Source organism: Seriola aureovittata, chromosome 15, assembly GCF_021018895.1.
Source record: "Seriola aureovittata isolate HTS-2021-v1 ecotype China chromosome 15, ASM2101889v1, whole genome shotgun sequence".
Classification (NCBI taxonomy): Eukaryota; Metazoa; Chordata; class Actinopteri; order Carangiformes; family Carangidae; genus Seriola; species Seriola aureovittata.
Window position 1 is genome coordinate 21889268 of NC_079378.1, and position 15887 is coordinate 21905154.

At 41.1% G+C, this 15887-nt stretch overlaps 1 protein-coding gene across 1 annotated transcript in view; it reads left to right on the forward strand.

The window, feature by feature from the left end:
• Nucleotides 1–710: 710 nt before the first annotated feature.
• cxadr (CXADR Ig-like cell adhesion molecule) overlaps nt 711–15887 on the forward strand; it is a 39427-nt gene continuing 24250 nt past the window's right edge. Inside the window, exon 1 of the mRNA XM_056398045.1 lies at nt 711–877. Coding sequence (XP_056254020.1) covers nt 826–877 — 52 coding nt within the window. The 5' untranslated portion in view covers nt 711–825. The remainder of the gene's footprint in view (nt 878–15887) is intronic.

The window sequence follows — 15887 nt, forward strand, 5'->3', positions numbered from 1 at the left end:
CATAATACTTACTGTCTGTGGGTATTATGGTTGTCACCCCTACAGATAAATCAGAGCTAGTAGTATTAGTTTCATCTATTGACAGGCTTTCTGGAAAGATTGTGTTCAGCTACATGGGCACATCAGTTCAATGAATACCTGGAGGATTCCTTAAATTACTGATTAACTTCTATGCAAGTGAGGTGCTTTATCATCACCAGTGTTAAAAATAATCTTTATTCTAACTAAATGAAAGGGAGCTAACATGCACTCCTACACCATAGGCAAAGTGTAGATCTGGGTTATAGCCATCCAAGGTGTTGTGCGGGATTAATTTAAATGTATCAGTCCAGGGCAAGTATTACTGGAAATGCGAATTTGATATAAGTTTTAAGCACTAAAAGTAAAATGAGGATGCTTTTAAAGATAATGCCAAGAATAGTTTTTGTTAATCAAAGTGCAATTAAGAGAAAAAATCAATTATATCACCCTTTACCTTTATAACTGCACCAGTTCTCCACAGTACACAAATTAAAGGCACTTAGGCGTGACCGCACACACTGTACCATACCGCAAAACACTTGCGCCTTCCCTCCATGAATAAACACGGGGGAAAGCTCCGTGTTCATACCGGCAGAGGGCGTCACGGGATACTGTTTGAGATAACCGCGTGTCACGTGACACCCCGGGGCGCGCTCCGCTGTGCACCTGCAGAGAGAGGCGGAGGAGGAGGAGGAGTGGAGTTTGGATGCTTCGGTCGAGCAGTGCTACAGCTTTTCACTCGGTTTCAGCACAAGTTGTCGGACCAAGTTTCAGTGGAGAAGTCGTGGAATAGCCGGAACAGTGATGGAGCCTTCGATAACCCGGGTCTGCTGTTTTCTGTTGAGCCTGTTCGCAGGTAAGTTTCTGACACCAACGGTCGCTGAGCTACTTTGATTCTAATGATTTTTTTTTTTCACTAAAACGGCAGCGAGTTCAGTCTCGGTGGTCAGCCGTGTTCAGCAGCGTGAACACCGGCGAAACTTACCTTTCTCTTTAATTGAAAGATACTGATAACTTTAGGCTTCATTACCTCATGTTAGTGTGGTTAAAATATAACTTACTCACCGGCTAACCAAACGACACCTGAATACACTTTAAAGAAATTGGCCAACATGGAGTAACTCTGACCCAAGGTCAGTTTAGTGAGCTAGCACAAGAGAACAACCGTCCGCCTAAACCGCATTTAAATTTAAATAGTTTAAAAAAAAACCTAACTATGGTGGATTATTTCTCAAAGAATTGCTGTTTAGCAATGTGTTTTCTTTCAGTCTTTGTTTCTGTATTTTCAGACAGGGAGAGAGACGCAAAGAAGAAAGAAAAAGAAGGTTCAGCAGGTTATAAATCAAAGTCTGCTAACGTTTTATCAGGCGTTTTTATACACATTTTGTCTTAATAACCCCAATAAAGTGACAGGGGTTTGGTTTGCTTTACTGATGAGGTGAATCATACCATGTGGGGGTCTGTAGGCTAATTTAATACTTGTAATGAATGATTTTAAAACGGACAGTATTGTGTTTTAAAAGCCCACAGAGATGAGTTAGAGGTAGATTGTTTCCTGGTCCCTGTAATCTGAGTATTTCCGTGTGATGTGTTTTGGTTTATCGTCTGGTGGTTAACACAAAAGCTTGATCCGCATTTAAACCTGTGGCGACAGGACTTCAAAAGTACGGGCTTTTTTGTCTGCCATCTGCCAGCAGCGCTGACCCCCGCCCGTTTCCCCAGGCCCAAACCCCAGGCTATCACACTGTCTAACTTAACCACATGTTTGGTTGTGTTGACAGCTCTGTTTATGTTGGTGCCATTTACTTTTCAACACCAAGACCCTCATTTGATGAAAGTTTAGTCCTAGTGACCCTCAGCTAAGAGGGTTTTTGTTGTTTGTTGATACTCTAGGTGAGTTGTGTGTAACCTTTGATTAGAGTGGGTCATTTTTAAACCTTCATTGTTTGTGCTAAGTTGCAGTCAGTCATTTAAAAGTGGATATGATCCATTATAGAGCCAAGGGATGTCTTTTTATAGCTCCACCTATTTTCTTTCTCTTTCATCGGGAGCATCATTGAATAAATGATAAAGTTAAGATGTATTCATTTACAAAAATACAGAAGGTCAAAAATCTAACTTATTTTGATTTTCAAAACTTTTCTGTTGTGGTTTATTTTGTTGGTGTGCAGGTGCCAGCAGAGAAATAAATGCAGAAACATTATCGATCAAATCAATATGATATTAATGTGAGTGATTCTTCATCCTAAATATATATTCACCGGCTGTTGTTTATTAACTGTAGCAACTGCATCATTTACTCGAATACATCTGGGCGTGGCTGTTTAGTGTCATGGAATTTAGACTGAAACTGACAGATCCCTCCTCCCACTCTAAACAATAGTGTGAAACTTTTGCTTCAGGATTGTCTTTCGGCTTCAATCAGTGACGTCCTGTGGTAGTTATTGAAATATTTTCTGAGATTTTCATGGGAAGCCACAGAGGTCCATGGTCATGCCGATGACATTCCAGTTTGCTGATTAGAGAAAAACCGCATGTAATGAAGAAGCGCTTTGTTTAAGCTCTTCCAGGACATCTCTCTATGTAAACGCTGAGGCACTGAGTGTAATATAAGGTTTAGATAATGTGTTGTTGGCCTTCTTTTGTCTCATGACTCACATTGTTGTGTACACTAGTTTGGGCTCATTACCATCCTAATGGCATCAAGGCCTCGTCATTTGGCTGCTGTTCCACTTCAGCAGGCAAGAACAGTATCTGCCAGACTCATAGCATTTTTTTGAAATGGTTTAGAAATACACAGAAACGTTACTGTGTATTTCCAAGACATGTTGAAATAACATGGCTTAGAAATAACTAACCATTCTTAAATGGCAAAATAACAAATAGGTTCTTTCTGCTTCATTTCTTTGCGCTATTCGTCCTTGGGGCACTGCATTCAATTTCAAATATTGACAAAAGAAATTTAATTGTAAGTGGGAGATGTGAAACCCTTGAAATTATAACCAGTGATGAGGATTTAGAATCAATATAAGTGCAGATGACATTCATCTAGCCTTCACATTTCAAGTGGAATTAAATTTAGTCCTCATTTTGTTTGTGTTGAGCTGTCACTATCGGAAAGGGGGTTGTTTTTACAGGTTAGCATGAAATCATGTGAGATGTCAATAGTAGATAAATAAGCGAATATTTGGTTTGTGGCCACTCTTCCTGAAGGCTCTACGTTGACTGACTTTGGGCAGTACACAGTGTTCAATCCAAAAAATAAACATCATGGTAAATCTTATTATTTTTAATACCTTCCAAGAATTTTGATTGTTTTGTGTTTGTTTTCTTGTTGAAGTGGAGGTCCCCCTTGTTATTCCTTTTGATACTCAAGACTGTTCCATCAAAGGAATACACCTGATGACAGTAGTTCTTCTTACACTATTTTCAACAATATTTTAAATGAAAAGTTAACCACTAGTTTTAAAAACAAGGCAAAATGCTCACTGCGTCAGCAAGCCTGGTCCCTACTAATCTATCATCAAAGACCTTTTCCAAGAAACATTATGTGTTTGTTAATCATTAGATGCTGTGGTTAACGCTGCCTGCCATGTCTGTCCACATCATCCCTCCCTCCACAGACACTTCTTGATTTCTGTTTGCCAGTCGGTGCTTTGTGCATGTTGGAGTACTTGAATAGGATTTGAACTGTCATTTTCCCTGCCTTAGTGTTCTCTCCATCCCCCTCCACTCCTGGCTGTATGGCCCAAGAGTGTAGCCACTAACTGAGGATAAACAAAAACCTGGTGTAACTGTGAGCAGGCGCAGAAAGTTGTTACCTGATAAGCCTACAGCCAAAGGTCCTGGCCAGGAACTGGTTGCTTGGTTACCTTTTGAAAACAGACACACATATACAGGGAGTGTACTGTGTGTGTGTGTGTGTGTGTGTGTGTGTGTGTGTGTGTGTGTGTGTGTGTGTGTGTGTGTGTGTGTGTGTGTGTGTGTGTGTGTGTGTGTGAGTGTGCGCTCTGGTTGCTCTAGAAAGCTACCCTCCCCCTTGCTTGCCTGTGTATACTATGTCCTGGTTTACCGCTGAAAAAAATCCCTGTTAATGCAAAGTAGCTGTTGCAGATGAAAAGAATATCTTGATACAACAGAGGTTTTACGAGGAACTGTCATTGGAGGAACAGTGTTCGCACTTTGACAGCTAAGTGTGTACTGTAAGGTGAGAGGGCCCATGAAGAAATAGTTACAACCACAGACATGGTTGGAGGCATGAACGGCACAACCTGAGCCATTGTCATTGGCCCTGCGGAGACAGTAATGACTTCAGGTCACATTCACTTGTCATGACCCAGCACTCCAATGCAACTACTTGCTTCCTGTTGGCTGAAACATGTTGCAGCCGCAGCCTCTCCTCTAACCAAGCAGCCGCCCGCTCCGCCTGGAGCCCCCTGTCCTTGGAAATGAAGCAGGAACATGTAGAATTGGATTACACTCCAGGGACACTGCTTTTGTCCTCCACAATCTGATGATGGGGACAACTGCGCATGAATATTCACAGCCTTGGACGTTAATATTTTAGCATGCCAGCCCTGTGCAAGCCTCGTGCCAACTGTGGTTCACCTTTTTATAGGAGTGTGAAACGCTGATCCCGCCTTTACCTCGCCACATTACCCTAGCTCTCCCCTCGTTCGCCCGTCCATTTCATGTCTGAATTACTGAATGAACAAATTGCCACCTGCTAGAGAATCAGTGAAAATGATTAATAGTGGTGCTTGTTTCTGACTCCTGTTAATGGCTGTGCAGCCTCTCTGTATTCAGAGCTCATTCCTTTTTCACAGGTAGGGAGTAAAACTGCCTTCTGGTCTGCTGCCAATGATTCTTGTAGGAAGATATATTGGCAAGAATTTGCTTGACCCCCTTTGTCATAAAGTCAATGTTATATTGACAGATATTTCAAGTTTGTATGTCTTCTAACTTCTACAACACTTGGTGTTGGCCACAGTATTGACCTGCTGACAGTACCAGGCTCCTCAGGGGCATGCAAATGATGTGCTGTATTGACCAATAAGTTTAGCTCTGGAGAAGTTTTGCCTAAATGACAAGAGCACTGATGAGTTCATAAAGGTCATGCTTTAGTGTGCGTATGTTGGAACTAGGGCACCACAATGTATTTGTTAGCTTGCGTGCTTGTTCAGCTTGCTTGTTTTGTCCGACCAACCGTCTAAAACTCAAAGGCATTCAGTTTAGTGATGTAAAAAAACAGAACAAGCAGCACATTCTCTCATGAGACCAGAAAATGTTTTAAATTCTTCTGGATAACTGACTTAAATGATTAAAAAATGGTTTTGTGTTTTCGCAGAATTTTGAAAAATATTAGCATACAGGGTTTTTCCTGGCTGAAAATTAGGCAGGGGTGGTACTATGGCTCTGCCTGATGCACAGATGACGATCCAGCGCCACTACATTGCCGTAGCGGAGCACAGCCGCAATTGCAGTTACAAACATCAAATTCACTGAGTAACGAGAAAACAAGTACTAGAAATTGTCGGGAGGCGGTATGAAATTGACGCAGGCGGCCACCTCTCAATTCTTTATGTAGGAAAAACCCTGAGCATATGATTTTATTGTCAGCTGATGGACTAATATTCCTGTTGGCCATACATAGAAAAGCTGTTGTGGTTACGAGTTTGCACAACTTGATGGTAGGTAAGCAACAGGCATCAATATGTGGTGAGAGAGCAACTGATCAATTGACCATTCGCTAAACCTGAACAATGATTAATTACTTTATTTCCTTATCATACTTACAATACTAGACTAGTTCTGCATTGTAATGTCCTCTACACAGATCATCACCTGGTGAGGATGCTGACTGGCATGTTTTATATCATATATGTAGCCATCAAGTGTGTGTTTAAAATTATTTTACAAGGTTCTCATTTTATAACAAGTCAGATGGAAACATTAAAAAGTGAGATGGAGATGGCATGAGAAACCAGCTCATGGAGCTCACACTAGCATAATTAGAGAGCGTGCTAACTTGGCTGCCACTTTACAGTTGCCAGCTAGAAATAAGAAGTGAACATTGCATCAGGTCTAGTCTCAAATCTCTGGAGTATGAAATTCACTTGTGAATGTGTATGAAAACTATTGACAATTGACTTATAACTAACTGGACTCAATTAATTATTTTAACACACAGACACCAAAAGTATTTTTTTGTGATTGAAAGGAGGGAAGGAGATGGTCTCATTTCAGTGTAAAATTTGAGCAGAAATAACCAGCAGCCATTACCAAGCTGTTGCACTCTAGATACAGCCATTATTTTATAATCACATCGTCAGACAAAATTCACAAAGTGCAAGTTAATGACAGGAGCTGTGCCGTGAGATCGGCTATAGGGACATTTAAAACCAGAACAGAATGTCAGAAAAAATTGGAGACCCACATCTGCCTGCAGGTGATCAGATCATCTGTTGGTATTGGTAACCCCATTTTAGTTCTTTTACAAAATTCATAGATTTTTGAAGCCAGTGTTAAAATTCAGAACTCTTCTTTAGCAGTTTTCTGATTATCTATCAGTGCAGCCCCTCAGGTAGAAGAACCCGTGCTTTTTCCTGTCACTCTATGAATTTCTTGTTCCTTACATGAGTCTGCTGCACTGCTGAAAAACAGGAGGGAGTTGGAAAACAGGGACAGTGTGTTGTTGCCCTGTTAAATTTGTATTTAAATTTGTGGTTAAAAGAATGTGTGAAGACTTTAACTGGTTGCTTCATGTCATAAAATTGACAGTATTGTTTCCTTTCAACATCTTGGTGTGTTGTGGGATGTAATCTAATAAATATTGGAGCCTTTAGGAACTATAGACTTTTTAGTCTTGTTTCATGAATGCACTGTTTTTAAAGATTTAGACAAAAATTGATTGATTTTGTTCGTTCATAAGTTTAACATGTCCTCTGGAGACAAAGTACAGAGACACCTCTGAATTCTTCAACAGCTGAAATGCTTAAAATCCAACTGAACAGGGATTGTGCTGAAGGAGAGCTGTTTCCTCTGCTATCCATGTAACCTATCAGTTAAAACAAGGTCACTGCAGCGCTGATTTTCCCTGCTCTCTTGAGTCCATCGGTCATCATCACTGTGTCTCGCTGTTAGGGCGATAAACACCCCCAAAGCACATTCATCACTTAGCCACTTGATGCCCAGCTCTGCAGCGCCCACAACGCCCTCTGCTCCTAATGAGGAATAATGGGCTCTATGAGAAATAAGCTGTTCACTGTGATGATGATAAGGGTTTTCACGTACCTCATATCTCAAATGAACATCGCCAGATTTCCATTTTTCTGTGGATAAACGGCACATTAGCAAGGAAGACGCAACACACTAGGCAGTGAAGGAGATGTGAAGGATTTTGTTACAGAATGCTGCATAATTATTTGGAAAAATGCCACTGGAATTCATTGAATGTTCAAACTGAGGTTGCTGCTTTACTTAAAGTACAAGAATTTTGTAAACAAGGCTTTAATGACGACTCAGCTATGATGGAATTCATTTTTCATGGTAATTTTCGCTGTTTTCAAATGGTGGATGTCTCAAACTGGATTCATTCTGTCTGTATAGTGTGCTATAACATCCACAGTCTGAGACATGGACGTTATCGCACACGGTGTGTTTTGTCTGATGAATGGAGGGAATTGCCTGTTAAAACTGATTAATGTGAAATACTCCACAGCCAACATTCAGGTCTCCAAAGCATTACTCTACTTCTGGTTCCTCCCCTTGCTCGAACTTAGGATGTATTTCGCCACACTTTATATATTCTGGTTATTTTGCATAATGTTCTCACGGCATCTGAGCTAGCCATCACGGTGTGATGATACACAGTGTGGCAGGCAGGTCCCCAGGGTGCTGCATCTGCAGGTGCTTGTGTGCAGTCTGTTTCTGCTTACCTGCTAGCTAGGTGTCAGCTCAGCTCGACAAACGCTTGAACCACTGTTACATTATCCAGTGCGCAGTGTTAAAGAATTCGGCTTAGTACATGTGGAAGTGGAAAGTAATCACTGTATCATGTAAAACAGACCTGACAATTTACTCTGACAGTAAATCTCTTGTTGCCAGTTTTGACTTCGAATAGATGCATAATTTTGGAGATAACCACCGTATTTTATTGTGCATGTCACATTATTATCAGCTAATGTCCAGGCATTGTTTTACACAGAGCTGAATTGTGGGAAGATGATTATATTTTGTTCTCTCTTCAGCAGTAAGCCCCCACTCTCCCTGCTAAGAACATTAGAGTTAATTGTGTGTCTAATCTTGAAAAATATTATGGCTCAGAAAATAAGCGACATAAGCAGAAGGTGGGGTGAATTTTTGGTGGAGGGGGAGGGGGTAAAGCAGCTGTTGAAGGAGCCATTTTTAGCGCCTATCTCATTGAAAAACATTACACATTGTCAACTGCGGGTATGGTGGGAAAGGCAAATAAGTGTTGTCTGTAGAAAGCTTCTGTCATGATTCAGTCCCACTCAATTCTGCTCCCTGTGGATTTGATATTCAAGTCAGTCTTTGTCTGTCTTAGTCTGATGTTTAATCATCATGATGTCAAATTATATAGTTATGCTAATAACTCCTGTCCATAAAAATGGGGGATTTGTTATGAAAAATGCCTGTTGCCATGCACAAAATCCCACTCGGAACAGTTTTTTTTTTTTTTTTTTTTTACAAGGGTATGATTGCTTGTATTATAGATTTAAGAATTACATTAAAGCGGTTGTGTAGTGAAATTTTATGATTCAGACCGAATCTTGTTAGGAGTGTTACGGAGTATTGATACAAAGCGACACAGAATTAGACCCAGAAAATCCCATTTCTTGTAACATTTGTTGCCTCATAATCAAGCTGATGCTAAACTGAGGGCAAAGCCTGTGATGCAGATCCTCACTGTTTAGACTCTGTAAAGAGCAAAAATATTAAATGTAGATTTTCATGTTAACCCAGACAGGCTGTGCAAATCATCATCGAGTGAATGTCTGATGTGTTTCTCTGATGTGGATAAATTTCATAATGTGGAAGAAGATAAGATGCTGTTGGTGCGTTTGCAGGTGTGGGAAGATATGAAGAGAAGAAAAGCTGCTGTATATGCAGGCTGTAATATTTCTGCAAAGTGGCCCTAATCTCCTTTGAAAATATGAATGCAAGTAAACACTTTGTTTTCATGAAAGAGCATTACATGAGATTAGATCAGATGAAACCTCTCCCCACGGGGGAATCAGGCCATTGCAGTAACAGAGGAAATTATACCACTCCATTCTTGAAAAAAGTGAGCATTTGAATGAGAATATTACTTTAAATTCTTCTACTTGAATGATCTCTGATGCACACTGTAGGGTTACGGTTAGCTGGTGTGTTTTTTTTACTTGTATGTTAAAGCAACTTTGGAGAAGTGGAGTGCAAATGTATATTGTAGTTTAACACGTTTTCACTTCATTCAGGCGACTTCCATTATGTTTCTATGGTTTTAAAACCAGTTGTCCTAAACAAGTGTGGCTGTGTGCCACATCCCCTCTCTTCCATTTACATTCATTAAAGAGGCCTTTTCCTCGTCCTCCTGCCTCGGAGATTATTACTCTCGGGTTGGTTGTTGGATCTATAGGTATGATGACCAGGACACGTGCTACAGTTGGGTGTAGAAAAGGCTCAACGCCTGATCCACAGCAAGGTCAGCAAGCCACAACAGACATTTAATTACTGTAGTGCATCTCGCCGCCATGGGAGGAAATCGGCAGCTGGCCCAGTCGCCCTCCAGAGAGATGAGATTGAACTGAAAATAGCTCTGTGACTGGCTGGTTTATGATAGTCAGAACACACATTACTGCACAACCTTAATCACTAGTGCCGCTGTTTTAATAAGCAGCACACATGAGCCACCAGGCTGCAGTTGTTGCTGGTGAGTTCCTGAAGAAACAGCTGTTAAGTGTCTTAATGGAGCTCATGTATAATTCATGGGTCACACACAGAGCTGCGTGGCTGCCTGGCTTTTTCTGAGTGGCCGATAATTGGAAGAGAGTGAACCCCCACCCCATCTCAGTCATACTGGCACTCACAGCACCCAACTCCTTTCATAAAATGTAGAGGAACATCAGCTCTAGATTTAATCCCCCTGGGACAGGACATCTATCTGACGTGAGTAAGGAGATGATTTATCAGTGACAGTTAGTGCTGTAACACAACTCAGAAGCCAGAGTTGTGGATTAATGACCTGTGGACACATAAAAAGAGCCTGTGGCTGCCTGGCAATGTCACCTGGCATTTTAACAACGAAAAAGTCTCTTATCTCCAACTCTTATTAATTGGCTGTTAACATTTGTTGGGTAAAACTTTAACATCCCCAGAGCCTTAAAGCCTCTTGTCAAAAAAATATGTAGCTTTTGTTTGGACATGAAAAGTCCCTGATAATCCCTCTGCTGTAAGATCTGTAAGCGTGGGAAAATTCTGGATACCGTTGACCTGGATCAAAGTGAACCGATACTAGAAGACCATAAACATCATCACAGCACATTTACTCTCAGCTTATCTTTGATTCAACATTTTAAACCCGTATCAACATGAAATCTGTTGTTTATATTTTCATATAAAAGTCATGCTACGCAATGTGAACAGTCATCATTGTCCAGTGCCCCACTCACTTTGTACATGTCAGCCTGATCCAGGATGACCTATAAGCAGCGTTTGGCTGCCTGTCTAGACGACTCAGGGGTCAGACCTTTTTAGATGTCATTAGAGACATGGGGGAGTTGGCTTGTAAGGCAGGTTTCTGGAAAAAGCACTTTACATCCACTAAACACTCAACAGTCGAACGACCTTGCAAAATCTTCTTTAGGTGTCAGGTTGTTTGTAACTGACATTTTTTTTCCCTTTTTGCATGTTAAACAAGATGTTATAATGGCATAAAGACAGCTTTACATCAAGTGTGCCAATTCACACTTAAAACAACTAGTTCAAAGTTCAGTCCATAAAGATGAAAATGAACTAGTTCACGTTAGTAGTTCATTTTTTTAAATTTTGAACCAAGTTCACAGTTTCAAAAATGAACTAGTTCACGTTTATTTTTTCCTTTTTTTTTTTTTTTTTAAATAAATAAAGGCAGATAATCTTTTTCAATAGAACCTCCTTCTACCCATCCATCACCAGCCGCAAATCATTGCCACTACCAAACTAAATGAATTATTGTACGCCACCGACACAGACATTAGTTAGATTTAAAATCTGTATATAAATATAATCAGTCTGAGTCTTCACTTGTTTGTTCATAAAACTGCTTCAAATGCTCAAAAAACTGGCTTCAGCAGATGCGTCTGCTGTATGGCACCAGCTAAGCTTATGGCTTATGTGTCTATGGAGACGTCATGTACATTGAACGCCACTCACGTTCATGTTCATCATTTGTAAACTGATTCGTTCAGTTCAGCGTTCACTAAAAAAAAGAAAAGCAGCAGTTCTCTCTCATCCCATTAATTAAAGGAATATTTTACTTTGACTGATGTGATGTTTGTGGTGACAACAAAGGTCAAACTTGGTTTTCTTGTTTGTTCTGAAAGACAGATATTTGGTTCCCTTTCCGAGGAATATGGTGAGTTTTTGAACATTTACAAAGTGGTCAGCATTTCATCTGCAACTGCCATTGTGTTTTGTGTTTTATTTGCATTCAGAAATGATCTCTCTATGTGTTAGTTTTTATTTGTAGGGCTGAGCAGTATTTGAGCATGAGGAAAATGTTGCATCACATAATCAAGCTGTTTACTGTTTGACTCACTTTACGCCGTGTCAGAACTATATTAAGTTACTGCTCATGCAAACAGACCATCCTACATCCTACTGCTGCTGTTTCACATTAAAAGCATTCGACCTGTGAAATACTTCACTTTTATTGTAAAGCAGTCGCAGGAAACGCAGCGTGTTTGTCACTGAAGTTAGTGTTGACAGCGATTATTTATCTTGTCTGTTTTTTTCATCGGTGGTTGAGTAATGGAGCAGTCAGGAGCAGCCACAGTGAGCTGTTAGATGAAGAGTAGGCGACAGGCTTGCACACCTCCACCTTCTCTCCAAGATAAGCAACTTTTCGACTTGTGTAGCGTGAAATCAGATCACATTTGCTCATGGCAAGATGAGAAAAAAGCCCAATTGACTGACTTCTTTGTTAAACTGAAGTGAGTTGGAAACGGATACACCGGCTGTTCGTCTGTTGTATTTCTAACAACGCATTACTTGTTACCATGGTAACTGCAGGTATCCTCAAATCAACGATGACTAAAATCTTAACCATTACAACTTTGATTTAACATCACTAAGTGGAGAATATTACAGGACATTGTCAGCAGCTCATGTTTGTGTGTTTCTTGGAGCTGCCGTCATTAGAAACTGAAATGGATGATGAAAGATGTTGTGCGAGCAACTGCTTTTAACTTGAGTGGTTTGGCTCCTTAATGCATCCCTAGTATCGGCTTTACTCTGCTGTGTGTTATAAAATAGTACAGCTGCTGCTCTTTGATTCAGAGGCAATTTCACGCTGTGGAGTCCAATTTAATGTGAGGATAGCGTACATGTCTTTGCACTGTGTTTAATGTTTTCTTAAGGAGTTTGCAGCGATCAGGTCTGTACGATTCTCTCTGCAGATGCCTGGGTTGTGAAGATGGATCTAATTAGCCCTCGAAGACTATCGGGGTCAAAGTAACAAACTGTTCACTCGCTGCAGTGCACGACTCCAAGAATCCCCTCGAATCTGAGCTGCGTGTCTTTAATGGGCTTACTGCATTTATCTCGACTGTCCAGACTCTCCACTCCTCTTTATGAGTATGACAAGCCTCATCTCACGCACAGTTAAAGAACACAACACAGGGAATAAATACCGTGATATTGTAGGACTTCCTCTTGTGCAGGATAGCTGAACTAGTGCAGTGGAGTTATTTTTAACATTCCCAAACGTGTCTTGTCACTTAATGGTGTATGTAGACTAGAGTGGTCGTTTTGAGCTCTCTCCTCATGTCTAGGCTGAGAATGCGAGCTGGAGGCATGAATAAACCCAGCGGTCTCGGCTAAGCTGTAACAACAACTGACAGTCTTCGCCTGCAGCTTCCTACAGGGCTCAGCACTCAGGTGCTTTTACTACACCTGCCTCACAGAACCTCAGAGTGAAGAAGAGACTCCAGCCTTGAAACATCAGCCTTGTTTTACTGCATGCACAGAGAAAAAGAGAGGAAAGAAAAAGGATTATCCATCTTGTTATCTTTTAACTGCAGCCTTATCTTGATGTCCTGCTGTAGTGACTCCCCCACACAGAGGACAGGAAGGGACTGTCTGTGTTGTTACACTTTCACAAAGACTGCATTCTGGCTGGTGGAGAGTCCTTTGGACAGGATGAGAGGGTTTAGAGAGAAGGGATGTTACAAATGCATTTGAAAAGGAATTGATGTATTAGCAGTTATTACAAAGTACTTTGTCAATGCACCATTTCTGCCCCAGGCAGCTTTCAGCAGCAATCTATCCAATGAAATGAACTGTGTTGGTGCTGTAGCCTTTGACAGCGCACTCTGGGCTTAAAACACATCATATAGGACTGTGTATTATCTAGCAAAGTCCAGAAGACCACCATCATGCAACATCCTTTAGGCGAGGGACCTAATTTTAGACCAGAATCTAGAGGAAACGGCATGAGCAAGGCAGACTAATTGATTGCCTCCCAGCCAATCCAGCTGACAGCAATACATGGCTCTGTGCAATAGGCTGCTGTGTAAATCTAACATAGACAGAGGTAACATCCTAATCTGCAGGAGTTGGCCCTCAGTTTCCATCCAACTCAAAACATGAAAAAATCAGATGTAACCAAGGTAACTGAATCTCGTCTCTGCCATTTTTAACCAGCAAGCACAAACCGATTCAAGAGAAATGTACGTAAGCTGAAGTAAATTACATTTTCATTCTTCAAGGTACTTAAAGTTTTGTTTAATTACTTACTTACTAAGTTATTTCCAATAGTGGTGAGACTTAAAGTTTTAAAATATGCCGTACTCCATCTGAAGGAACAAGGGAGGAACCCAGGAATTCATTGGGAGGCATTTGTGTTTGAATTCTTGATATTTTATACATTCCTGTGAACTGTCTGCAGTCTGGCCCCAGCCCTAATCCTTTTAGTGGTTTGGCTGTGAGCCATAAAAGTCTTTACCTCTCCATAGGTGTTTACTTAATACACATTTTGTGTATATGTGACCAGATTTACCTCAGCACCTTTTTAAAGTTAAGTAAAAACAAGTCCTCAGTTGACTGAGCACAACGTGCCAGAGTTGTTAGTGTCAGTGATTTGTTTCAGGTGGTATGAGGAAGTAGTTTCTTCTTGCTGAGGAAGGCACATCAGACTAAACTTGCCTTGTTTCATTCTTATGGCCCCCAGATATTTAAGCGAATATGCTGCAGTGAAACATCCACCTCAGACTGAGCAGATGAAATTTCTGAGCTCTGGAAATTCCAGAAATGTGAAATAGTTTCCCCTCCTGAGGAGCTGCTGAGTTTTCCCATCACTAATGACACTGAAAACAGGCTTGTTAGGAGCTCCAGAAAGACTTCTAATCCCTGAATTATCCCAGTGTTTCAAGGCTTGTAGTGTGATATTCACGCTCTGTTGCTTTAAGCTGACTTCTTGCGTGTTCACCTCTCTGATACGATTAAGCACAGTTGTGAGAAACCTTTGTTTGCCTCTATATATTCACACATTTTGCTTGTCTTCTGTATCACATGTGAGGATGTATGTTCTCTAAAAGCCCCAGTGGAAACCACTCTGTGAGAGTCCATCAACGGTCTGAATAAAGTAGCTGCACTCTGCTGCACTTGTGTCTCAGTGTTTGATCAGCGACGCTGCCTCCTGATCACAGTTGGCATTGTGCCCTGGGGCCCGGACAAAGGCTAGGCTGGGGCGCCGGCAGGGGCCTGGTCTGTATCAGACACTTTATTTGTTTTGGGGGATGGGGGATAGGATCGGCTACAGCACGGCTGCCTCCCCCTCAGTGCATAGAAACCCCTGTGTCAGGAGAGAGACGCCCCATGACTACTCCCCACCGAGACATCTGGCTTTAATTTGTTTGGTTCATAGTAAACTGCCTGGAAGCTTAGAACAGAAATACCTGCCTCTAATAAACGGCAGTTCTTTCAACAGCCTCACCTAATTCTCATTTGTTACATATGTCATTAACAATATAAAAGAGGTGTTTTACATGTGTTCTTTGTGTTCCTGTGGATAGAATAAAAATGTAGAAAATGCCATGGTACAAAATGCACCATCTTGGCTTTCATTTCCCAAACCACCAAGTCAGAGATGCATGTCATCACATCAGCAACATGTGATTGCAGTGTGTCTCCAATCCTCTATGCAGATTATGCAAATAAAAACTTTTTGTGGAAAATCCAGTAGCTAAGTCATATTTAGATCCAATCTGCACATGAGATATGTACTGATAGCAGATGTAGAGGGGATGAGCGTCGGCCAACAAATACCAGACTGCTGTCTCACACTTTCTCCCTTAAACACTGACTGATGATTGATGTAAAACCTCTACCTTGTCCTTTAAACCTCCTCCTCCTGTACTGTATTGAGGATTAAGTGGCAACACAGAGACACAAAATATGTGTGTGTGTGTGTGTGTGTGTGTGTGTGTGTGTGTGTGTGTGTGTGTGTGTGTGTGTGTGTGGCATATTCCTCAGTTGTACTATTTCTCAAGTTAGGCAAACTGCTTTCACGTGTTCAGTAATTGCTTGCAGGAATTGCTGAATTTTTTTGTCTTCCCAGCAAAGTGAGGAGGACATGATTTTGTAATTACTCCTCTGGCATCTCT